General features: G+C 36.6%; 1 protein-coding gene and 1 non-coding gene across 2 annotated transcripts; both read left to right on the forward strand.

Moving 5' to 3' along the window:
• Positions 1-101: 101 nt before the first annotated feature.
• On the forward strand, positions 102-25,595 carry TMEM167A (transmembrane protein 167A). Its single transcript, XM_046666642.1, has 5 exons — positions 102-173; positions 11,806-11,915; positions 17,011-17,045; positions 21,001-21,084; positions 22,202-25,595. The coding sequence occupies exons 1-5, from the start codon at positions 171-173 to the stop codon at positions 22,270-22,272; spliced, it is 303 nt and encodes a 100-aa protein (XP_046522598.1). The 5' UTR covers positions 102-170; the 3' UTR covers positions 22,273-25,595.
• Positions 13,771-13,905, forward strand: LOC124243103 (small nucleolar RNA U109). Its single transcript, XR_006889605.1, has one exon. It is a non-coding gene; the product is annotated as a small nucleolar RNA U109 (small nucleolar RNA).
• Positions 25,596-26,074: the final 479 nt, after the last annotated feature.

Consider the following 26,074-nt stretch of genomic DNA (forward strand, 5'->3'; position numbering starts at 1 on the left):
TTCCGGTAAAGAGGAGCCTATCCTAGCGCCTGAGTCGCACGGCTCAGGAGGAGGAGCTCCGACGGGCCCAACCGGATGGCGGGAGGGAGCGAGGAGGCGGGCGGGGCGTGCACGCCTCTTCCGCCCTGGGCCCGGAAGGGTGATGTGGCTGGGGCTTCGCCGGCCTCACTATGGTAAGAACTGGGGCTGTGGGGTCGCGGCTGAGTTTGGTGAGGGGCTGTGAGCCCGAACTAGGGCTGGGGGGTTGGGCGGCGGCTCTGGGCGCGCGGGCCAGGGAGCTCAGTCCCTAATTTGCTTCTCCCTGGGCTCGGAGGATGCACAGGCCTGGGAGCCATGTGGCCCTTGCAGCCCGACCTGGGAGAACCAGGGAGATCGCCCAGGAAAGACCCCGGGGTCGCGGAGCCCTGCTCCTCCCCCAGAGGCCACTTTCTTGATTTATTTCGAAGGAATGCACTGGTTTGGCTGACTTTGCCCGTCCCATAGACGCTGTGGTCTTTGGCTGTTTGAGGCATAAGAGCTACTCGAGTTTGCGCTTGTTCTTTTGAGTTTTCTTAGCTTCCTACGGGCCTGACCCAGGGTTTATTTCATTCCTCTCAAATAAACCCCAAACTCCATCCCTTACTGTCACATGTTGAATTAGTGGCCTTTCGGGCCCCTCTTACTCCATTCTCTCAAGCTTAAAGATGCTACTTTTCAAACTATAGGTTTTAATGATTGGAGTTCTCTGCAGAGGTGGTTTTTCTCCTAAGAGCTTAGTGCACTTGGAGTGGTGTCTGGCCTTGGGCCTTCCTCATCTTCCCACACATTAGTAAGGTTGTATGTATTATTTTGTGTTATTGCAGCTTCTTTTGATAGTTTGGGCCTCTTAAAAAAGCTTGAAATAAATCATAAAAGTTCACAGAAGATGCTTACATTTCCAGGCTGAGAAAAGGAGGTACATAAAGCCAGCGTGGCCAAAGTACAGATGTAGTAGTCAGTGGTGTTAGTAAAATCTCCCACGGTGTGTCTGAAGGCATTTTATCTTTGTTATGGTGAATGAATGCCTCTGCAGCAGACCCTCATGCTGAGTTTATGAGGTCCACGTGCCCACTGTTATGTTTATGAGCATATTTCTGGGGAAAGGATGCCTGCCTTTTATTAGAGTATCAAAAGCAACCATGACTCCAAAACTGTTCTGTGAAAAGTTGCCAAGCTTGTGTCTCAGAAGCTCCTGCAAAATCCCATACAGCACGAAACTGTTAGACATTTAATCGAAAACTCGTTAATTGTTGCTTGCTATAGGCCTGCTACTTTGATGATAGCTGGGGCATAAGTCATAGTCTCTCTGCCGAGAAGAGAAGAGGGCAGTTTATTGGCAGGTTATTCCTTCCTTGGCCAAGGATATTGCCAGCTTCTTTCCCCACCCACCTACCACATGGTAGCATGGATACACTTGCTCTTAAAGAGTGTCATTAGTGAGCTGTTATTTAACGTAGAAAATTTGGTTTCTTTTTCTATTTAAAAAGAGTAGGGGGACTGTCAGTCTAAATTCTTGTATATCTTCTTTGAAGCTGAAGTTGGGTTATCTTGCTCATAGTAAAAGGCAAAGTATTCATATTCTTCTTTTCATCGTTTCATTGTCTTATGTACTAGCTAAAAGCAGCACATATACTTTGTTTAAGATCTACGCTATTTAAACTCTGGCCTTCCTTGTTTTTTCCAAAGTAACAATAATAGCTCTCATTTATTAGCACTTGATATGTGCCAGGCTGTGTTTGAAAAGTCAGTTTATAGGCATTGTCTTATTTCAAGCTCTAGAACAACTTCTGAGTAGATATTTATAGGTGTAGGAAGTCAGGCACAAGGAGACTGAGGTGCTTGGAGTCGCCCACCTAGTAGGTCATGCAGCCAGGATTCAAACTTATTTTAATGTCATATGTTAGAGATCTTCATGCTGTTGTTAATAGAAACAACATAACTGAAGATAAAACATGTCTTAATAATGTGTTGCTCAAATATGATATGCCAGTCAAACCTAGGTGGATAATGGAAACAACTGCCAGATGATTAGTTGTTCATTGCTGCTCTGTTCTTATGAGCTTAGGATGTCAGCATTTTACAGAAATTACATTGTAGTTGGAAGAGCAACACAATACGGTTTCTTTTTGAGTTTGCACCTAAACCTTGTATATTTGTGAGGTAATTCAGTACTAATGACTTAAATCTGAATTACTATATTTCAATGAATCCTTTTTTAAAATGCATTTCAAAGCCATAAAATACTTCTTAGCAGTAATAATTTACAACTGTCAGAGCATAAGCAGTCTAATTATTATATCACTTATGAATTAATATTTTTAAGGACTTCAGAATGCTTCATTCTCTCTAACTCTTAACATCCTCCAAGATTCACTCAAGTTTCATCTCTTCCCAGGAAGCCTTCCCTCCCCCTTCTATTTTCTTCTACTTCTTTTAGGTATCCATTTGGGCATCTATAGTCAATGTATATACCTCTCGTGTCCCTCTAGCATAGCACTTTATCGCAGAAAACAGCAAGAGTGTTGCCTGTATTTCTCCCATGTCTAGGCAGAGTTCTTAGAGTAGAGACTAGCTCTTTTAATCTCTACATCATAGTGTCAATTCGAGTTAGTACTCGAATGAGAGTATGGGGGTATAAAGTCATGTAAAAAACATGCTCATTATCTTTAAGGATACTGAACATACAGTCCAGTGGGGAAGATTATTAAAGAAGTAAATTCCATGTGTTATCTGCCAGGATGTAGAGAGACACGTAGTGGAAAGAGCATAGGCTTTAGACTGAGCCAAACATCCTTACTTGGTTAACCTGGGGGGGTTTATCTTCATTTCTTCCTCTTGCTGTAAGTGACTTACAGATAGTCTCATTTAATGCTCATAAACCCTGCAAAGTAGGAGCTATTGCCCACGTTTTATATTTAAACTGAGTGTCAAAGGAGGGATATGAAATATTTTTCCTCGTCTTGTAGCAGAGCTATGTAGAAAATATGTTAGAAACACAGAGGAAAGAGGAATTCTGGCTGAGAACTGCTAGGAAGACATCCCTAAGGAGGTGACACTGACCTGTATGTTTAAGAGTGAATAGGGTTTAGGGAAGGAGTCATTAACTAGAGCTGGGACAATGTTCTCTATCCTTTCGGTAGATAAGGAAATGGCAGTTATGGAGACAAAGGGCACGAAGTTGAATAGTTGCTTGGAGACTTTGTGGCAGGAATAGAAATTAAGCAATGAAATGATGAGAGATGAGATTAGAGACATTGGGGCAGATCTTGAACCAGTTTGTGCCATACCAAGGGCTTTATATTTTGATAATGTTTAACTGCTTACTTGATAAAGGCTTTTGGCAGGAATAAGTATGGTGTTCCTTTTAGAAAACCAAATGGTAACAGTATGGAGAGTATATTTAAATAGACGAAGATTAAAATGCGGGAGAGCAGTTTAGAAACAAATGTAGTGATCCAGGTAATAGATGAATGCCTCAACTCTTGACGATAGTAGTTAGATTGAAAGGAAAGGATAAATAAGAAGGTCATCTTGAAGGTGCTTAGTGAGAAGTGATGAAGCACAATCCAGTTTGGATGGTCGATTGGATTGGAAAGAAATATTGGTTAAGCACCTTCCCTGCCAGTCACTTTACAAACAATGTTTTATTAAAGACTTAGATTATGGACCACATTGTACTTACGAAGGAAACAGCTCAGAAAGGTTAAGTGTCTTTCCCAAGATCACACTGCTTATAAATAGTGAAGCTAAGATTTAAACTTAACAACTGTTTGTCACTAAATCTTGTGCCCTTTTTGTTATACAATAATGCCATTAATTCCACAGGAAATTCAAGAGGAAAAGCAAGGTCTATATGCTTCAGTGGTTGGGGGTGGGAGGAGTGGGTTAAGATGATAATTCTGTGGCTACTCTTGCTTTTGCACCATCGGCACATATGGCGGCACAATAGAAAGGCAAATATCTTCTGAGTATTATAAAAGTAGTTTTGACCTCATAGACCCATGGAAAGGTTCCATAAACTACACTTTGTAAACCAGTGCATTAGGCTAATAGGTATCTGTTGTGGATGCTGGTCCTCTGTATCGTAGTGCCTTATAACTCTGACTGCAGGTAAAAACTCCCAGGGAGCTTTGAGAAACTATAGATGCTCAACAAGTTCAGTCCAAATTTCTGGGCATTGATTGTTTTTAAAAGTTCCAAGTGATTCTAATGAGTAGCCAGGGTTTATACTGCGTTTGACTCCATGTATTCGGAAGTTTTTCTATTTTATCCATCTTTGTCTTTTCTGATTGCATGGTCAGAGTACCTTTTTTATAACAGGATTTGCACTTTTGTCCTGCAGAATACTTTCTCTTGTCAAATCATTTATCAAGGACACACGTAAAACGTTTGTTTCTTCGTTTTTTAAAGTCTCCTGTTTATCAGAGTTATATGTACGCTTTCTCTTGTTAACACCTTTGGCATCCTTTTTGCTTTATATTTAGATCTGATGTGTCTATAAAGTAGCTCCAAAACCACGCAGCACAAACATAGCAAATGCATTCTGGGTACCATGGCAGTAAGATGAAAATCAACACAAATGCCTGCCTCTTGCCAGTGGAGAACAGAGTTGAGGTGCTTCGACTCTGGACAGTGGCTTTACTCATAGCCACGAAAGTTCTTAATTTTAAATGGAAAGTGTGAGTAGAGAAAGTCTCTACATTTTTGAAACAGGGCTAGTGAGATCAAATGCTATTTAATCCAGCCCCCTCATTTTACAAGTGAAAGAAATTGAAGCATAGAGAAGCTGATTTATCCAAGGACAAATATGTATGCTTGGATTGTTTCATTAAGTAATTAATAAATTAATTTCAGTAAATCCAATTTTTTTAGTGGCCACTGGTGCTAAGAGACAGGTGATGTGTTCTTAACATTGAAACATTAAGCAATCCTGTTTTCTTGGTTTCAAATTAAACCAGGATAACTTGCATATTTGGTACAATATCAGTGCTACCTTCAGTGAGCCACAGAGGTTGAACTTAAGTGCTAATAATGCCAAAAGAAGGTGTTAAATATTTCTGTATGTTAGTGGAAACCTTTTCAATCACCTGTGGTCACTTACCTTGAGCGAATGGGGTGTGTGTGTGTTTGCACATTTACGTACAGGCTTACATTTGTCCCTGCGTTTCCATGTTTTCCATTTTAAGAGATAAGTGGTACATATGAATTTACAAGTAGAAACTAGTTGGAAAATGCTGACCTGACGTAGATTCTAGATTTGTAAATAATAAAATTCTGACCCGCTTTTCCAGTGCTGTATAATTTTTATCACAGTTAAGTCAGGAATGTCATTTCTGGGTTTCCTTCCACGTCCAGAGAGGGTTAAACAACTTTAGTTTTATATAAAAGCAGTAGGTATTATAAAACAGGTAAAATTGTTACTATTTGGAATTTTAAAAATTTAAATCTTTGTTATTCAATTCTTGTTTTAAAGTAAACTTCAGGTAAACTGGAGGGATTAATATGTCAATAAAAATTTAATTCCCACATAGGAGGCAATCGATGCATAAAGCAAGCCCTTAATCAACAAATTGGTTAAAGAATTTGTTTGATGATCCTAAAAAATAAATAAGCTACGTGATGCTCAAGTGATCCAGGACTAATGAAAATACTGTAGGCTTTGTCAAAGTCTTTTCTGCAGATTAAGTATGGTTAGTAAGCAGTCGTTGAGCACTCTGGGCAAACCACTGTTGAGCATCTTATAATATATATTTCTGCCACTTTTCCCCTTGTTTCTTTCTTTGCGCCTTTATACTACTTGGATCTTTTACCTTTTTCTCCCTGTGTTGCTATGTTTTGGGTGGTTTCTTTTATGCAGAAGTATTTTTATTTATACATCTAAAAACAAAACCCTATATTGAATTCTTCCTCTTATATCCAAACTTATTGAATATAGGTTTGACATTCAGGAATAACTCTGAAAATAAGAAATTATATCTTTATAGATAAAATAATAAAAGTTGAATCTGAAATAAATATTCCTAACTTTTCCATTTTACTTGAGAATAGAGAATGAAAAAGTTGTGTTAAGGGGCCAGCCCCGTGGCCTAGTGGTTAAGTTTGTTGTACTCCGCTTATGCAGCCCAGGTTCAGTTCCCAGGTGTGGACCCACACCACTCATTGGTGGCCACACTGTGGCAGCAACCCACGTACAAAATTGAGGAACATTGGCACAGATGTTAGCTTGACAGATTTTCCACAGGAAAAAAAAAAAGCGTCAACATTACAGGTAATTTCATGTTTCGTCTACTATAGTGGTAGCCAAATGAAAGTCTGAATTATTTTTATTACTTCAGGTGGCATAACAAATTGTGATTTACTTAAGAATGATTATGCAGAGTAACTGACTCATCAAGTTTCTTTCTTTCTGGTTTGGATAAATCAGTACAGTAAAGTTAACTATTTGAAGCATATCAGAAGCTCACATTAGCTTATGATATTAGTGTGATGGGTCTGGACTGTGGGGGGATAATCAAAGGGCCTTTGGATAAAAGTAGTTTGAGATGTCCATTGCCATTTTTTAGAATAATGAGCACAACTGAGAGTACTGGTCAGAGGTCAAGACAGGCTGCTGTATTCCACAGCTCCAAGGTTACCATTCTGATTGTGGTTGAGATTGTGCTCCAGAGGGTGCCACAGGCAGCCCTGAGTCTAGGGAATGTTACTGGATACCTCACTATAAAAAGGAAGTGGTTACAGGTGTGGTAGACAGAATGGCCTTCCCAGCACCCCCTCCCACCTCCCCCCCAAAAAGTAACACTGTGACTATATTATCTTACTTGGCCAATGGGACTTTGCATGTGTGATGAAGTTAATAATTTTGGAATGGGAAGATTATCTTGAATTGTGGGGAGAGGGGGCAATTTAATCATAAGAATCCTTGTAAGAGAGAGGCAGGAGGATCAGTCATAGTCACAAAAGAAGTGACTGCTGAGGTCAGAGTGATGAAGGGTCACTAGCCAAGGAATGCAGGGAGCCTCTAGAAGCTGGAAAAGGGAAGAAAACAGATTCTTTCCTAGAGCCTCCAGAAGGAACGAATTGTTTTGTGTTTTAGAACTCCTTAGTTCCCATGTGAGTTATTTAATGTTTAATAGCTAGCTAAATTTATTAAACTGGATAGCATGACATTGTATAACTCCCTGGCACTGTCACAGGGTGTCCTCACTGAAAATCAGGTATACCTTAAATTTGAAAATTATTTGAGATTCTAGAGTTTTCTGGCAGCCAGCTTGCCTACTAAGTCATCCAGACCTCTGAATGTCTCTTAGAAGTTAGGTGGAATCCACACACTGCCGTGTGCAAGCACCTCAAGGCTGGCTGCTCGAGAGAACTTCCTCTGAATTCCAGTTGGTGATAGAAGGAGATTTAGATACTAAGGAAATTACCTCAGGCCTTTATTTTACGCTACAACCTACGCCTTTAACATAAACTTAAGGATATTTGCTTCCTTCTGGATTTTCCAAATATCGTTGACAATTAAATAAAAATGCAAAGCAGTGTGTAGAGGTTTCTCTTGAATAGTTAATAAAATATTCAGCAGTCTGATCTATACTTTTAATAACATGCATTATTAATCTGGAATCTAAGTATGCTCTTGCATTTGTTAAAATGTTCATTTGCATTTGTTTCAAGTTCCTGTTCAGTCAGTATTTTTCAGTGACTGCTGTGCACTGTTTTATTCAGTTGGCACTGGGGAATTGATAAGCACCTCAGTAAAATAGAGGAGAGACAGTACTGTGCAGCTAGATGGGTGCTATCATGGGCAGGTATGTGTGTGACACATACGTGTACAAAGGTCCTGACTGCTCCACGTGGAGAGTGGCCAGAGAAGACTTCGTAGAGGAGGTGACTCAAGTTGAGACCAAGTGGCTGAATCAGTTCGCCAGGCAGGAAAAAACAGATGGCATGTGCAAAAACACTACCTTGAAAAAGATTTCATGGTTTAAAGGATCTGAAAAAAATTAAACATAGTCAATGAATTTTACTTCTCTTATCACCTTTTTCATCATCTTTCCCTCAAGTTTGTGATCGAATGTGCTTTTTTCTTAGCTTCCTCCCTTTCCTTTAATAACATTTTCGCATTGAAAATCCCAATTATTTTTCTACAGAACAGGAACATCTGTTTCCTTTAACCATGAGACTAAAATTGTATATCAGCGAACAACAGATGCTAAGCATTAAGAGGAATGCTTCGGTAGGCCAAGCAGCGGTCGGCTCATGTCTGTAAGTTTGCAACACTCTTGACATGAGTCTGAGTACATCTAAGAGACTTATCCACCTAAAATAATTTGTTTAAATTTTAGGGTCTATAAATGCCAGGAACAAAGTTGTATGTATCGTATATTGCATACTTGTAAATGGTTTTCATTTGTAAATGGTTTCACACACAAATATACTTATATATACACCCCACTTCTTTAATAATAGGCATGTTTTTAAGTGCCTCTTAAACTCTTTCATTATGAAAACAATCCAAACATACAAAGGTAGAAAGAAGAGTTTAATGAAGCCTCATATGCTCAGCATTTCATCATCAACCCCACACCTCCCACCCCACACACTCTGGATTATTTAGAAACCAATCCCAGACATCATATCATTTAAGCATGTTTCTTTAACAAGTCATTCAGGAAAGGAAAAAGTACACATTGCAAAATCAAGAATTCAGATACTCCATTAGGAAGATGATAAACCTACTTTGCAAATTTCTTTTCCAACCACTTTACTACCTGAATGCTTTGCTTAATACAGTAAGTCTGTTCATTATTCCTTGAACATGGAAATTCCTGATTCTGTGAGCATGTTTTCCATGCTTTTGTCTCTTCTGGAGCCTCTCTATTCTTGGCCCATCTAATTGTGCCCTTTCAAGGCTCAACTCAGTTCCTGCTTTCTCTTTGAAACTTTTCGTGACTTTTCTTTATGAAAACAGCATTTTTTTGTCAGCATGGCTCAGGCATCACTTACATATACTATAATGAGTTGCTATTTAGTTTTTAAAATATATGTCCTGTTTTAACTCAATTATAACTGCTCTATGCCTCAGTTGTCTTGTATAAAATAAGGGTATTAATAGCATCTACTTCAAATATATGAGGATAAATAAGATAATCCAGAACAAGCACTCAGTGAATATGTTATTGTTGTTATCTATAAACTCCTGGAGGGAAGGAATCATGCTATGTAACTTTTTTAATCCTGTGTCTAGCCTCATGCCCCAGACAGGGTAGATACTAAATACCTGTTTAGTTATGTTGGCTGGAAGGAAGTCTGTGTTTTATATTTTATGAGGTTGTTATCAAATTCTATTTATCATTGTATACATGTTTAAAATATGGCCTTTGAGAGATCATTGTGAGATACTGTATTTTCTATCTAGAATTGACCATTAGAGTTCATTCATTGATTTATTTCAAGTGATAAAATGTATATCACTTGCTTTTACAGATGCAAAATTAAAACCCAATTCAATTAAAAATCAAGACATATTAAACTTTACTCTTGCTATATCCATGAAGAAATGATTTGCATAGAAAAACAGCTATTAAAATAATAATTACAGATCATTTTTCTTTATCTTTTTCAGACCATAAAAGTAACACTTAGAAAATTTGAAAAATCAAGAAAAGTTGAGAATTAGATTAAAAACTTTCCAGAGATAATCTCTGTATTCTCCCTTCTTCTTTGCATGAAAGTTTACGTGTTGCATGAACGTTTACATGGCTAAAGATATGCTGATTGTGAAACCTTGCATGCTGGTTTTCCTACCACTTAGCATTGTACATAAGCATTTTTTTGTCTTTTGTTAAGTATTGGTAAATATAATTTTTGAAAAATGTACTGAATAATTAGTAAGTATTATAAAATTGTATAAAGGGTTAAAAAATATGACAATTTTGACAGGACTGATTCTTTTTTTAGGATTCTGGCTATTATTTCTTTTTCTGTATGCACTTCAAAATTAGTTGTCTATTTCAAAAATAATTTGTTGGTTTTGAGCTCACTTTAAATTTATACATTAGCTTTATGATGTTGCCTTCCAATATAAGAACGTGGCATATACCGCCTCATTCTGCTTTTATGTTCTTCAGCATATTTCAAGATTTTTGTCAGCTTTGTCCTTTGATGCCAGTGTTGCATGTTTCTTGTTAAGCGTATTGCTAGATATTTTAGCTTATTTTCTATTTGCTATTATAAGTGGAGTCTTTTTTCCATTATGTCTTTCAGCTAGTTGATAGTATAATTATGAAAGCTATTGATTTAATTATTTTAATTATGTACCCAGCCACTTTACTCAGTTCTCTTATGGTCTGTAATCATTTTTCACTAGATTATTTTGGGTTTTTCAGGTAGCATTCATCATTTGCAAGTAACAATTTTGCCTTTTTAAAAACATTTTTGTGGGGCCAGCCTGGTGGCGTAGTGGTTGAGTTCCTGCTCTCTGCTTCAGTGGCCCAGGGATCATTGGTGCAGATCCCTGGCGTGGCCCTATGCACCACTTGACAAGCCGTGCTGTGGCAGTGTCCCACATACAGATAGAGGGAGGTTGGCACAGATGTTAGCTTAGGCAAATCTTCCTCAAGCAAAAAGAAGATTGGCAACAGATGTTAGCTCAGGGCCAATCTTCCTTATCAAAACAAATTTTGTAACTCTTACTCTTTGTTTAACTCCTGGCTTTCAGGAAGTGCTTCTAAGTTTACTAAATAAGTATTGCTGGCTACTGTGTGAGATTGAGGTATTTTATCTACCCATATATAATGGAAATGTTACTCTTTATTATATTTTATGTAGTATTCCTGCACTTTTAAAGGTTGTTTTGGGGGTTTTTTGTTTTGTTATTTTATTCAACCATCCCTTATTGAGCTCCTACTGTGTGGCAGGCACATAGTCAGGTGCTGGAGATTCAGAGTCTGAGAAGACATTGTCCACTCTTCAGGGATAAGTATTATAATAAATGGATAGCAGTTTGCTGTGGAAACAGAAAGGAGAGTTCTATATGAAGTAGGAGAGGGGAGGCAGATGAGCCCAAGGAGACTTCCTGGAAAAGATGATCCTTGAGCTGAACTTTGAATGAAGTAAGATGACCTCCATTTTACTTTGACTGGAAACTTATGATTTCCTATGATTCCTGTGTTAAATGTTTTGAATAACTTTTAAAGAATCAGCAGTGAATGAGCAAGTACTTTTCTTTCACCAAAACCTGATCGCCTAATTTTAGTCAATGAATGGAACATGATTGCTTAAATTTAAAACATTCTTATCCTAAAAGAATTTCAGAATTGAAAGAAACTTTAGCCAACATTTAGTCTATCTCCCCACTCTTCTTCCAGTTTTACAGATGTGAAACAGAGACTTAGAGAGGCTAATTGGTCAACTGAAGTCATATAGCCAGCTACTGGCAGAGCTTGGAGAGTCCGTGTCCTGCCTCATAGTCGGGGCTCCTAGGACATCTGTGTTAATTACGTATTGATTCAGCTTTGCTGAGCTATTTTGGATTCATGTTCTTTTTGTTAACGTTTTCAAGTTCTTGGATTTAGAATTTTTGTTGCACCTTCTGCGTTCCTTAGCCCAAAGAATGGAGAAGAAATTACACTCTTGCAGCACCTCAAGATTTTGGTTTTTAACTGTTCTCAAACATGTTATTCTGTTTGCCTTTTTGAAGAAAAAAGTATGATTCTTAACATAGAATTGTCTGGCATTTTACCTATGCAATTTTTCTTGTGATATTAACTTTTATTTTTCTCTTTTTAGTCTGCCATTTTCAATTTTCAGAGTCTGTTGACTGTAATCTTGCTGCTTATATGTACCTGTGCTTATATCCGATCCTTGGCGCCCAGCCTCCTGGACAGGAATAAAACTGGGTATGTTACTAATGATGTCTAATCACCCAAATTAGTTTGTAACTTACATTATTTCCTCCCTTTGTTTTTTAAAATCCAAAAACTTTGTATTTACAGAATCTCACTAAATAAGATAAGTATCAGAAGTGACCTGAAATGTTTTGGACTGAAGAAAAATATATTTAAAAAGATATGACAGATTTTTTTTTTCTGGGACTAGAGATACAATTTAGTACTTTCAAAGGCAGTATTTGGCCTTACTTTGTATAGAATAATTAGTAAAGTTGGTTATCATATTTTGAAAGTATTAAACAGTTTGCAGGTGCTGTGTCCATAAAAATAATGTAGACATTCCCTCTCCAGTCCAAGATTGCTCTAATCATATAGGCTCCCTGTCTGTATCAGACTGCAAACATCTTTGGAGAAATTTATTTAGCTTACTTAAAACAGTAATAAAGAAGCCGGCCCCACGGCCTAGTGGTTCAGTTCGCACACTCTGCTTCAGTGGCCCAGGTTTTCGCCAGTTCGCATCCTGGGTGTGGACATGGCATTACTCATCAGGCCATTCTGAGGTGGCATCCCAAATAGCACAACCAGAGGCACTCACAACTAAAATATACAACTATGTACTGTAGGGCTTTGTGGGGGAGAAGAAGAAGAAGAAAAGAAAAGACAAGATTGGCAACAGTTGTTAGGTCAGGTGCCAATCTTAAAAAAAAAAAAAGTCTTGGATATGTCATATTCCTTTCAATTATATATTCATATCCTGGAAAGAGTTAAGCTTAATATACCACCACAAAGAATTAAAATTTTAAAGTGCCATGTTCCTAATACAAAAATACATGTTGAATTCAGCAAAAAAGAAGAGTACATATAAAAAAACAGAGACTGTGGTAAAAACTATGTCAACTTTCTTTGCCTATTTATTTATTTGTGAATTAATATTTATTAATTTGTATGAATAATTGTCCTAATCCTTTCTTGATGAGAGCCTGTACCTCACTTAATGATTTTGCGAAATAAAAGGATGAAATAGAATACTTTTCATAGGAATAATAATCATCTCCAGCACCTTTTTTTGTTTTTAATGGAAAGAAAAGGGTCAAATTAGGGTCCTGCAAGGTCAGACTCTGCTTTTCCACTAATAAAAAGCCCTTACAAGAATCCAGGTGGTAGATATCCAGCTATGAGAGTAATAATTTCTGCTTCTCTTTCCTTCGACTCCATTTATCATAGTTAGCATTTATTCAAACATCTCATTGTCTAAATCATTTAGCTTTTGTTACTATTCCTTTTATTTCCTTTTGTTACCAATTATTTGAACATGTATAAAGGAATAAGTAGAACCTCTAACTAGTTTTGAATATTGAAAATCAGTAACCCTGTTCCAGTAAACTGATAATCTGTCTCTATTGACCTAAAGGATTTTATTTAACCTACTGAAGGTGAAAACAGATGTGACTTGTCCTTCAGTTTTCTGACACTGCCCCACTTCCCTTGTAGACACTGCCTTCCTCGTCATTTCACCTTTTTCTCTGAACTCCTGTTGCACTTAGTCTTCAGCACTCAATTTAATACTTTGTCTCTTTGTTAAATTATATAATCTTATTTGTGGCTTAGTTGTGCCTGAAGCTTTTCTACCCAAACAAATGGTTTTATTTCTTCCATCCCTTCCTCTGCAACCCCCAACTGTTAACTTACAGTTAAAGCGTAAGATAGAAACCAGTAAATATTCTCATTAATCAGTTGCTTGGAATTCTAATATAATACATAAACTTCTATCTAAGAAGATAAGTGTTTATTTCATTAAAGAATAATCACATAGTCGTAGAATAGAATATTTGTACTTTTCTGATGCTGTTATGAAGTAAATAGGTTGCATGTGGAAATGTCTGCTCCTCATTCCTTTGGGGGCAGGAACACATCCGTATCATGCTACAGTAAAAAAGGAGTTCTCAGGGCTGCCAACCTTACAGTAGAGGTTGAGTAGTAGTATATTTCTCCTACATAAGGGACCGAAGAAATAGCATGCCTATTTTTATATTTTAAAGTATATACTGATACAGTTAATTGTTTGAAAGCTTTTTTAAGACTTTATTTCTATCTATAGAAATGTTTAGCCAATTTTATTTTGACTTGTCCATAAATATTTTCTGCAGAAGAAATTTTTATAGGCCATTGTTCTTTTCTGTCATAATACATATTTTTATGAGACTCATAATAAACTTTTCTTTCATTATAGTGAGTATTTCATGCTTAAGTGGAGATGTCTAGACTAATTGGATAAAACAAGTTTTTGATGACTTCACTGTTGAAAATAACTTAATTTTTTGCTGCTTCAAATAATATAGAACTAAGAAAAAGATTGCTACTTTGTCTTGTTTCCTATTTTCATAGACCTGATAGCTTTATCAGCAAGTATACTTAGTGCCTTATAGCCAGAGAACTAAGCAGCATAATTGTGTTGGTTTTTGCCAACTAATAAAGTTCCTGTGTTTTAATAAATAGCATTTGGGATATTACAGAAATATGTCAAAGGAAATATGTGAAAAAGGCCAAAGTGGTACTGATAAATCTCTAAGTTGCCAAGTTAGGAAATTTTTATTTTATTTTATTTTTATTTTTTTTATTTATTTATTTATTTGAGGAAGATTAGCCCTGAGCTAACTGCTGCCAATCCTCCTCCTTTTGCTGAGGAAGACTGGCCCTGAGCTAACATCCATGTCCATTTTCCTCCACTTTATATATGGGACGCCTACCACAGCATGGCTTGATGAGCGGTGCCATGTCTGCATCCGGGATCTGAACTGGCGAACCCTGGGCCGCCGAAGCGGAACGTGCACGCTTAACGGCTGCACCACCCGGCGGGCCCCGGAAATTTTTTTTGTTTAAATAGCTTTCAATATACTATGTTCTACCAATTTCCCAGTGATACTTTGAGTTATTTCTAGAATATCAGGCCTGAAAAGACCTTGACTGTCATCATATGGGTTCAGACTATGTTCTGTGGGGCTCTAAGCTTCCCATTGAGGAGTTTCAGGTGTCCTGTCTCTGAGTCCCTCAACTGGAGTAGCTTTAAATCAGTAGTGCATGTTATAATCAATATGTTTTTAGAATCAAGGAACCATGGCATTGCAGATCACTAACCAGTGTCTTCCATATTTTGATAAAATGTAAGCGGATTTTAAGTGACATCTGGAGTTATTGTACATGTGCCTTTAACCTACGTATTACTGAATACAGCGCATTAATCACTAGTCTGAAGACTGTCTGTAATAACTCACTTAATCATTACAACAGCGCTATGAGTGTGAGTGCTTGTAAAGAGAAAATAACTTGCTCACAGTTACGCAGCCAATTAAGTAGGACTGAATTTAGGCACAGTCTGGCCCTTATATTATCCTACGTTGCTTTCAGGAGTATAGATGGTTTTTGTCCTTTTATTCTTTTTTTTAAAGATTTTATTTTTTTCCCTTTTCTCCCCAAAGCTCCCCAGTGTATAGTTGTATATTCTTTGTTGTGGGTCCTTCTAGTTGTGGCATGTGGGACACTGCCTCAGCGTGGTTTGATGAGCAGTGCCATATCAGTGCCCAGGATTCGAACCAACAGCACACTGGGCCTCCTGCAGCGGAGTGTGCGAACTTAACCACTCGGCCACGGGGCCAGCCCCAATGTCCTTTTATTCTTATAGTAAAATCATTTCATCTGTCAGAATGTCCATCTTTTAAAATAAACCTGTGTTTTTGCCCATTTTATTTAATCTGAACTAAGGGACTTTGTGCTTTGAGGTCAGGAAGTTATACATCAGAGGAGGAACATATATAGAACTTAATTGACCCAGTATTTTATTTCAGTCTTAACCATTCAAATATAATGATCATTAGCCATCTTTTTGAGCAAAAAAATGTAATATAAATTTCCCTAGAATTTAAGTAGTATGATTTTGCTATGCCAGTCCTAACTTACTGCAGTAGGCAATGTTAATTTATCTTGATTTGTAACCATGGGTAACACCATTTATAATTCTTTTCTTTTGTTAGACCAACAAAATAGCTGTCTATAATTTTTTTTTCAGATACCTCTAATCATTGATTGGCTCAGTTGGGTTTTTGTTTAAAAGCTGGTTACTTTTTTTTTTTTTTAAAGATTTTATTTTTTTTCCTTTTTCTCCCCAAAGCCCCCCGGTACATAGTTGTGTATTCTTCGTTGTGGGTTCCTCCAGCTGTGGCATGTGGGATGCTGCCTCAGCGTGGCCTGATGAGCAGTGCCATGTCCGCGCCCAGGACTTGAACCAACGAAACACTGGGCCACCTGCAGCGGAGCGCGCGAACTTAACCACTCGGCCACGGGGCCAGCCCCATAATAAAAAGCTGGTTACTTTTTATACATGCCAAATAAGTGATAGTATCCATATAATATATATTTAATTCATAATATATCCATTCATAAAATTGAAATCGATATCTTCCGTCTAATTCTTATTTCCAGAATATATGTGTTTTAAATGCTGTATTTGATTAACTCATACAATGTCCTAAACTAGGATTTTCTACTTACATTGAAAACATACATACATATTTTTGTTTTCCTGCTTATTGAATGACATAGTTATGTAAATGCTATCATTGGAGTTTTTGATTATAGGTCATTTAAATATAGAGCTACATTCTATGAGTAAGGTTTTTTAGTATGAATTTTATTTTTTAATATAAAAATTCATCTAAAACCAACTGTGTTCATTTACCATTTCCTCAAAATTAATGTTTATTTAAATTGGCATATGTGTTTTCTGCTTTTGAACGTAAAGCACTTGAAGTTGACTGTTAATCCTACAATAGTAAACGCTTGTACAAATTTTTGCCACTCTCACATTAATTTACCCTGAGTTTAACCTATGACATCAAATATATTCCAATTTGTTGATTTTGATGGTTGATCAACTATTTTATTCTACTTTTCTACATAAATGGTGGTTTGACAGCAAACAAATTTCAGTTTTGAAGCAAAGCATCCGAAGTTAAAATGCTAGTATATGATGAATTGTCTACGTGATACTAGGAAAATGATTTACCTTTCCGTAATCAATAGCTACTTTTTTCTTTTTTATTCTCTGTAGGTTGTTGGGTATATTTTGGAAGTGCGCCAGAATTGGTAAGTATCTGTCTATGATCTCCCTCCACTTATTCAGCTCTAACTTGCTGGCCACTTTACTTACGTCACATTCACACATATCAAATATCAGTTTTAAAAATGCAGGCTCCCCAATTTTGTGCATTTTTGCAAAATTTTGTAGCATTCCAGCAAACTCTTTTCCTTATGCTATTTAAACCTAGACTTGTTTGATACGTCATAATACTTCATTAGCAGTGAGATGGAAAATATAAGAAAAATCTCTGTAATTCAGATATCAAGTACTATCCATTTCTGGTTTTGAGATTTCAGACAAATGTGTATAGTTTTATGCACACATGCTTATAGTATAGAGCATGCTGTGTGTGCTATTTTGATAACTGAGAATGAATTCCTATCTAATGGAAGGCCTGCTAAGCAACTAACTAAGCAGTCATTTTGTTGCCCTATGCTAAATCATAGAATCTTATTTGTTGCTTTTAGAAAACATTAACTGTTTTTGTCTGTTGAAACCATGTGGTCACAGCTGAGCTTTATTCTGACTGATTAAAGTTAAGGTAGATGTGGTTATCTTCTAACTTTTCATAATAAGATGAGCAGCATCTTAAGTATGTTTATATTTAGGTAATACTACTCTTGTCCCATCGCCCTGGGGCCCGTCCGGTGGCATAGTGGTTAGTTAAGTTTGTGTGCTCCACTTCGGCAGTCCAGGCTTCACAGGTTCAGATCCCAGGCATGGTCCTGCACACCACTCATCAAGCCATGCTATGGTGGTGTCCCACATACAAAATAGAGGAAGATTGGCACAGATGTTAGCCCAGTGACAATCTTCCTCACCAAAACTGGATAAGTAAAATAATACTCTTGTCCCATTCCCCTATGTATACAACATTTAACACAGTGCCTAGCACATAGTAGACTCTCGAATGCTTGGTAAGTGAATGAATTAAAATGGATTTTATTCCTATAATTCACCAATATTCTTGAATAATAGATTATGGTTGTACACCACAAAATGATGTTTCCGGTCAAACAATGGATCACATGTACAGTGGTGGTCCCATATAACCCAGGTGTGTAGCAGGCTAGTGTGTATACCACTAGGTTTGTATAAGTACACGCTACAATGTTTATACAACAACAAAATTGCCTAATGGTACATTTGTCAGAACATATCCCCATTGTTAAGCAGTACGTGACTGTATACCCTTTTTAACATGCCAAGTTTCAAAAAACACTTCTGGGCATTTGTTCTTATATACGTGGACTGAAAATGAATATTTCTTGTCCTCTTTGGAATTTACATGACCCCCTCAAAAATTGTTTAACTTTAGTACTAAAGTCAATTTATTAAATTATAAATGTATAATTCATAAATTTAATGAATTGTTAAATTTAATAATTTAAATTTATACATAAGTACTTTTTTCTTTCATAAAGCTGTCAGGTTTCATAATGAAAATATTTTTTCCTGTTTGGCGTTTCGTCTAGTTAGCCAGTCTGACGACAGCCTGAGTTCCCCAAACTAATCTCTTTAAATAGGATGGGGAATTTAAGAGTCATCTCCCTTAGATAAGCTGCGTTCCTTTTAGAGTATGATGCTTTATTTTGGTTTTCACTTCTCAGAGATGTGGAACATTTTAGAAGATGGTCCATAACAAGAAACAAAATTGATTAAAGATTGAAAAATACACTAAGTTCTTGTAATATTTAGAAATTTTTCAAAGAAGACCTGAGAATTGATATATTACATCTGAAGATACTTATAGGCATAATCTAGTCTCAGCTAAGGACTAAAAATTAGTTGTACAGGTTTCAAATTCTTTAAAGCATCTTCTAAGATTCATGTATTGTTAGCCATTGAAATAATTTTGAGAGAGCAAATTTTCTTCCCTTAAGCTTTTAATGATAGACCCATTATCAGTGGAAGTTGTAAGCATAGTACTAAATTACATAGAAGTCCTTGTTAAGTCGCTTATGATGACATTATAAAATTCCTTGGCCTCTTGGGTTTCTTGCCATAGAAAATGATAGTATAAGCATAAAGAGCTTCACAGAAAAGTGCTTCTTTCAAGGCCCTCGTTCTAATATGTTGACTGTTGAAACAGACGTCTTTCAAAGATGAAGAAATTCAGTGTGCTTTTAACATGTTAAGGTGTCCTTCCTCAGTGTTCTTAGTCATACTTTATTATCTCTTACAGTGATAGGCATGAGAATGTTTCTTTTGTGAGAAATATTATTTACCTTAGATTGGTAAAGCACAGATAGAGCCTAAATAAATGGTTATCAATCAGGGGACATTTGCAATGTCTGGGTTCATTTTTGGTTGTCACAGCTAGAGTCGGGACATATGGGTATAGGTCAGGGATGTTGCTAAGCATCCCACAGTGCACAAGACAGCCCCTCACAACAGAATTAGCCCAAATTGTCAACAGTGCTGCAGTTGAGAGGGCCCAGCCTAGATTTATAGAGGTTTGTGGTGCAGACTTATCTGGCATGCAGTCATGCTCAACAGTTGCGCATCCTGAAATAACAGAAGAAATCGTAAGCACTTCAAACTAACCGAGAAGAGAGAGAAACAAAATAGCACCATCAATGGCCAATGCTGATAGTTTGTGGTAAATGGAAATATATGTAAACTAAACTGCTTGCTTCAGAGCCAAGTCACCCAGAAAAAGAAAGAATATTGTCAAGGAACAGAGTTGTAAGAGTACCTCAAGAAAACTGCAAAGAGAGCACGTAATGGAAGAGCAAGAGAGTTTGGGAGAATAGAGAGAACATCACTGTATTAGCATAATACTAAATATTCATTAGTAAAAATAGAAAAGGTCTGGAGTTAGGAGGCTGAGCTTTCATCTCAGTATTAAGTCACTAACTTATAAATAAAATATTAAGATATCTTAAATCCATTCTACGTAATAAATTAGAATAGTATGCACACCTCCATTCAGTAGCCAACCCAGGTGACCCTTCTGTTCATAAATATTATTTGAAAGTATAGCTAAAAGTTTAAGACATCTAGATTGTAGCTTTCTTAATTATTTACTGTAGTATCAGCTGTTTCTATGTCTAATTGTAAACCATCTTTTCTTTTTTCTTGTTCATTTGTTATTGCCATTTTCCTCTCTTATCTGTATGAATGCCATAGATTAAATGGTTCAGTTAAAGTATTCATTCTTGCCAATAACGTGAAAGCATTAGCTGTTCATTTTGGCAAAGTGGCTTAGAAAATGTTGATGCTGATATGCTGCTTTGTCAACCACAAGCTCCTCTCTTATCTTGACACAATACATCCACAAAGAAAGGATGCAGTTTTAGTGGGAAAGGGCCTGGCCAAGTCATCTTATCACGTTACACATCACATTACAGCAACTGTTTCACATTCACTTATACAGAACTAAGACTAGACAAGAAGTAACATTCTTACCCAAGTTCACCAAGATGTTTACCTCTGCCACATGGCAATCTCTTTCAAGAAAATTAAAAACAGGAAAATGAAACCCATATGTAAATTATAGCATTCTAAGTTAGAGGGAGAGGAAGAGAAGAACTTCCCCAAAAATTGATTTCCAGCAGATAGAAAATTTAGGACAATATTAATTTCTTCTTTTAGGTATTTAATGAGACTATATTAGACAGTGGGAATATCTAACCCTAATAAGATGACAGTCCTGCTTATGAAATCTACCTGAAATTTATGTCTGAATGAGTTTTTTTGTTTTGCTTGGTAACTTGGGTTTTTTGCCCGCAAAACAATTAGCATTGCTTACAAGTGATGATCCAAGGTATTTTTTAGTTTTAAAAGATTTTTTTTTTTTCCAGTTAAGATAGTGGTATTCTGAGAACACTCTTCTCTCACTTTCTAGATTTTCCCTTAGCTGAAAGGCAGTCCATTTAAATGTCTATGGATAAAAAATACCAAATGTTTATTTTATTTATATGTGTCATATTTTCTATGAATATTGTCATTGAGCAGACAAAAGATATAAATTTATGAACAATGCGACTGAGCTCAATGAGGAAGCTCTGAAGATGACAATGACCTTGAAGATTTTCATTGGTAAGGGTGGTGAAGATTGCCATTTTCCAAAGGTAGTTAACTTGCTAAGTGAAACATGGAACTTAGTTACTGGGAAAGAGCTGATTTTAAATATCGTAGAAAAACACAAGTGAGGGGAGCATAAACTATCTCTACGAGAGGACACCAGGTGCACACTCAGGATTCTCTCTAGAAGCAGCCCATCACTCTTTCTTCTTCCTTCTTTCTTTCTTATGTGCCCTCAAGGGAACATATAGATGCCTGGTGCTTTGTGGAATTGTACAGCTTTGTGATTACTGAAGAAACAAGAAAGAACAAAGGAATTTGAATTAACTCAAAATCACAGCATCTCTAACTCTTTGCAAGACAATTTCACAAGCCAACTTCAGGGCTTCCTGCAAAGGGCAGTCTCCATGTATAAACACTTCTTAAACACATGTGAAATTGACTCATACAGAAGTGGTTGTTTTAAGTTCTACATTTCTAACCCAGAGTAATCATATTATAAAAGATGTGATATGAAATCCATCTCAGAAAGTTTTTCCTAATATGTTTTTATTAAGCATTTTATTTTATATACATTTTCAAAATGTAGTTTTATTGATCAGCCTCTGTTCATTTTTCATCCACAAGTGCTTTCTTTTGTTCCTCCTTTAAAAAATGTCATGAGTTGCTACCAGTGAGGGAAAAAATTATGGCTAAAACGTGTATGTTAAATCTCTTTTTTTAGGTGGAAATTTTCCTTTTATACAGGAAAAAATAAGCAGTATTTCTTTGGCCTTAATTGAGTTGTTCTTGATTGTTTCTCTTGGATTTCTATCCTACATTCTGCATTGTATTTTTTAATACTGGTTTTACACAGTGGCATGGGAATGGCACATTAAGAGTTTTCTAAACACATGATAAAGAAATGTCTTAGAAATAAGTCTGTATAGTTTAGCTCTTTCTATATTGTACTTGCTTTTATATTGCATCTAGTTCTTGTTTTGCCTGCCACCCTCCCCCATCAAATGTGTGGGCCTCAGAGGCAAGAACTTTATCTAGATTCCTATGTACACCTCTCCCATAGTAATAATCATATCATATCCATGTTAGCCACTCAGTTAATCAACATGAATGTCTCCCCTTTTTTCAACAGGCGAACGGAAGAGTCCCTATGTTGCAATATGCTGTATAGTGATGGCCTTCAGCATCCTGTTCATACAGTAGCTTGGAAAAATGCCAGAATTTGTCATCAGATTTCAATATGAAAAAAGGACTTATCTGCAGAAAATAGTGGAAAGAATGGTTAACCTTTTTATCTCTGAACATTGAATGAGATAAATTTCCAGCTGCTGTTCTCTATTTTTGTTATTGGACCAATGTTCTATATAAATAATTAGGATGCAACCATTTAATACTCAGAGTTTGATATGTCTGTAACAATCAGCCTCACTCCTGTCACTACAATATTACATTCTGCAAACATCATTCTGTTGTGTCAGATACCAGTTTTTAGTGAGGTATCTCTAAGGTACATAGAAAACAAAATTGGTAAATTACTCAAGTTACTTTCACTGTGATTTGGAAATGGTATATCTTTATAGAATGAGGCCTTTTTTAGACTAGCTTTTTTATTGAAAAAAAAAGGTTCAATTTGTGTTGGTAAGGATTGCATTCATATTTAATAATGCTTGCTTTTCCTCTGGCCACACCGTTTTGAGCATTAACCAGAGTACCTCTACTCTTAGCAAACTGTAGCTTATTACAGTGTTTAAACTATTTAAAACAAGCCTATGCAGTTCTTAAGGAGGAAGATAAATGAGAAGTGATTTAAGAGTAGTATTGCTAAAATGTTCATATTTAACATAGAAAAGTTTAGAATAGCTGACTGGCTTAGAAGCCTCTGCAGCCTCTCTGGTTAAGTATGGATAGATGTCTTGAGCATAAATTTGACCAGCTAACTGTCGTTCTCTAAACAAGACTGCATTCTTAGAATGAAAAGAGCAAAACAGAACACTTACAGAATGATAATCCTATATATGTTTTTCTTTTTTTATTTTTAGTGTTAGGTCTCCACTTATTTTAATTGCTCCAAAATGCAAACTGTATTTTTTGTTGTTTTTTAATACAGCACTTTAAATCTAGTTTATGTTTTGTCTGTCAACTTGAACTGGAATCTCTTGTGTAACTTAGTAGGTTATGATAAACAGTTTTTAAATCTACTTATCCATATATCATGGCGTATGTGTCTTTGAGCTTTGTTAATAAAGGAGAAACTTCAGTAGTTTTCGTTGAGGCAAGAGGACCATTGGGAATGTGACTTACAAATCTTGCAGTAGAGCCGTTGTTTTAAGTTTATGGTTAACATTTCTTAAGTTCAACTGAAATTGAGTTAAAATTTCAAAGCTAAAAGGAACTTACGTATCTTAGCTAAAAATTGCCCGTTATAGATGGCATTAATTAAATATTGTTTTCAGCTATTAATTCCCCATAAAGGTAAAAAGGAATCCTTTATTCTTTTTCTTTTAAGAAAAGAAAATTCTTTATCATTATTTTAAAATGAGTCTGCCAGTAGCTGTTTCTGCAGAAACAAAGTATGGAACTGAAAGCCACCTATTTTTAAAGACCACATTAAACTACGTGGGAAGAATTCTAGGAAATATCTAAAAAAAGTTTTTATGTGTTGCTTGCTTTTTTTTACAAAAGGTAAAAGTTGCTGCCCACTGTCAGTATCTGTTTATTTTACATTTTTGGCATATCTATAGCTGGTTAAAAGTGGTATATTTCGCTTTAGACAAGGAATCAGGTTATGATAATTATTCCTACCCTGACCTGTCTCTTGGGCTTTGCATTAGGTCAATGATTTTCAGGGTATCCCAAAAATAGGCCTCTCTTATAAGCATATACGTGCAAGTAAGTCACCTTTCTGGGTCTAGTTTCTGAGTGGCCATCTGTTGTCCAACTCTGCTGCCAACTAGACTTTTCCAAAAGCTGTGTCAACTAAATTTTTATATGCTGATACAAATCTAATATAACAAAGGAAGAATATTCTACACAATCAGTTCTAAAACATTTCTTTAATTTGACATTTCAGAGGCGGTAGGTGGAAAGTGGAGGAAGAATTAATTTCTTTGGAAACTTTGTGGTAACAAAAATTTTTACTCTGTGTAGATACTGAACAGAGTGGGAGGCAGCTTATTTCTGACCCAAGACATTCTGACCTTTTGAAACACAAGCTCTTTGGGAGGTGGGAGAAAGACACAGGATTCTATGAAAAAAAGCAGTTAGCATTTTCTTTACTGTATTTTTTTCAAAGACCTACCACTGAATCCTGTTCTCTAACTCAAAGGCAGCGTAGGTAGGTTTAAGCCCGTGGAATATTCAGAGATTTTTTTGTGGTCTTGCTGGGGTGGTAGGATGCAGACGAGGATTAAAGATCAATTTAAGCCTCGGATGAACCATCTCTGTCACTCAGACTTTGCAGCACTGGATGGGATGATGGGCACTGAAGTCCACATCTTACTAGATTCAAATACTCTCCCTAACCCCCTTCCTGGCTCCAGAATCTTGATTCTGTCTCTCTGGAGTTTGTTTTGTGCTGATGTTTAGTTCCTGATTGGCCTCAGCTGTGTCTGTGACAGGAGCATGTCTTGTTTCCAGGCAGTCTTAAAACGTGGTCAATCAAAAGGCCACATGGTCAGTTAAATTCCTTCTGTGGCTTAAAAAAGTTTGGATGCAAGTCCAATGTCTTGTTATTGCCTGTGCTGCTGTGCCAGGCAATATTCTGAATGTTCTTACATGTTCAAATTCAAAATAACCCTTTCATGCTGGGGATAATAATAATATATAATTTGTAATAGATTCCTTCATCTTAGTAATGCCCAGATCAGTCTAGTTTTATCTTATAAGACAAAATAGAGGTTTGAATGAGGTAACTTCAAGTTTACAAAGTCTCTGCCTGGTTTTGTGAAAAAGACCTAGCCCTTGTAAATAGAATATGTGTATTTCACCATTCTTTCAAGAAGCATTTATATGTGTATTTGGTATATTATCCCTGAAGATGGTCACAAGTACAGTTTCTTCCCTCTAGTAGTTCATAATGTAGGAGGTGAGAGAGAGATGAAGTTATTATTATTAAGATAATGCTAGGATTCTAGAGGAAAATAAAAGAAGGACAACTCAGATATGAACTTCCTTCTAGAGGAGCATGCTTCAGTTGAATTTAAGAGCAATATGCAAAAGCACCAGTGGTACATTATGGACCATAAATACCTAGCTTGTGCCAATTGGGGAACATTAAGACAAGTCTAGACAGGTGGACAGAAGTTAGATCCTAGAGGGTCTGTATTTTTCTCATTATTGTCTATTACCTACCTCAAAATTGAAATTGAATATATGTTCTCTCCTGCCTGACAAAAAACTTCAAGAAAAAAATAAAGTCCTCCCTTGGCGTATGTGTAAACATGGTTAAATATATCCATGCCAACCTGAATTTGGACCAGGAATAAAATAGTGTACTCTCCAGACTCACCTGCGTAGCATATAAAGCTGAGGTAACTGACCAGTCAGGTCAAGTGTTTTTAGGAACTCTTAGTAGCTCACACTGTATCAATGCCAGAAGCAGCCACGGTTGTTGAAGCACATGTGTATCTGCACAAGAAGTAGAGGTGGTTGCATTGTCTACATTTCCGATTGCTCAGAAAAGATTTCCAGTGAGCAAGGACTTGTGCTCTTTTCAAAGCCTTTGAGAAGTTACTGGATCATAGGAAGCAGAAAACAAGAGTGGGAGATTCTTGGGGACTGCTCCTCACTTTCTTGGTATACAGTAACAGTAGATGTTCAAACTGTAAGTAGGTGAGTAATAGCATTGTGAGCGCTGCACAACCTTGTTGCTCTCGATCAGCAAGTTACTGCGTGTTATGCAGCTTCCAAAAATAGCTTCGTAATTATGTCATTTATACACTGCCTGCCATGGTGTCTTTTACTTTGCCCTAAACTAATCCCAAAATAATAATCTGAAATGCCGCTC

Source organism: Equus quagga, chromosome 7, assembly GCF_021613505.1.
Source record: "Equus quagga isolate Etosha38 chromosome 7, UCLA_HA_Equagga_1.0, whole genome shotgun sequence".
Taxonomy (NCBI): domain Eukaryota; kingdom Metazoa; phylum Chordata; class Mammalia; order Perissodactyla; family Equidae; genus Equus; species Equus quagga.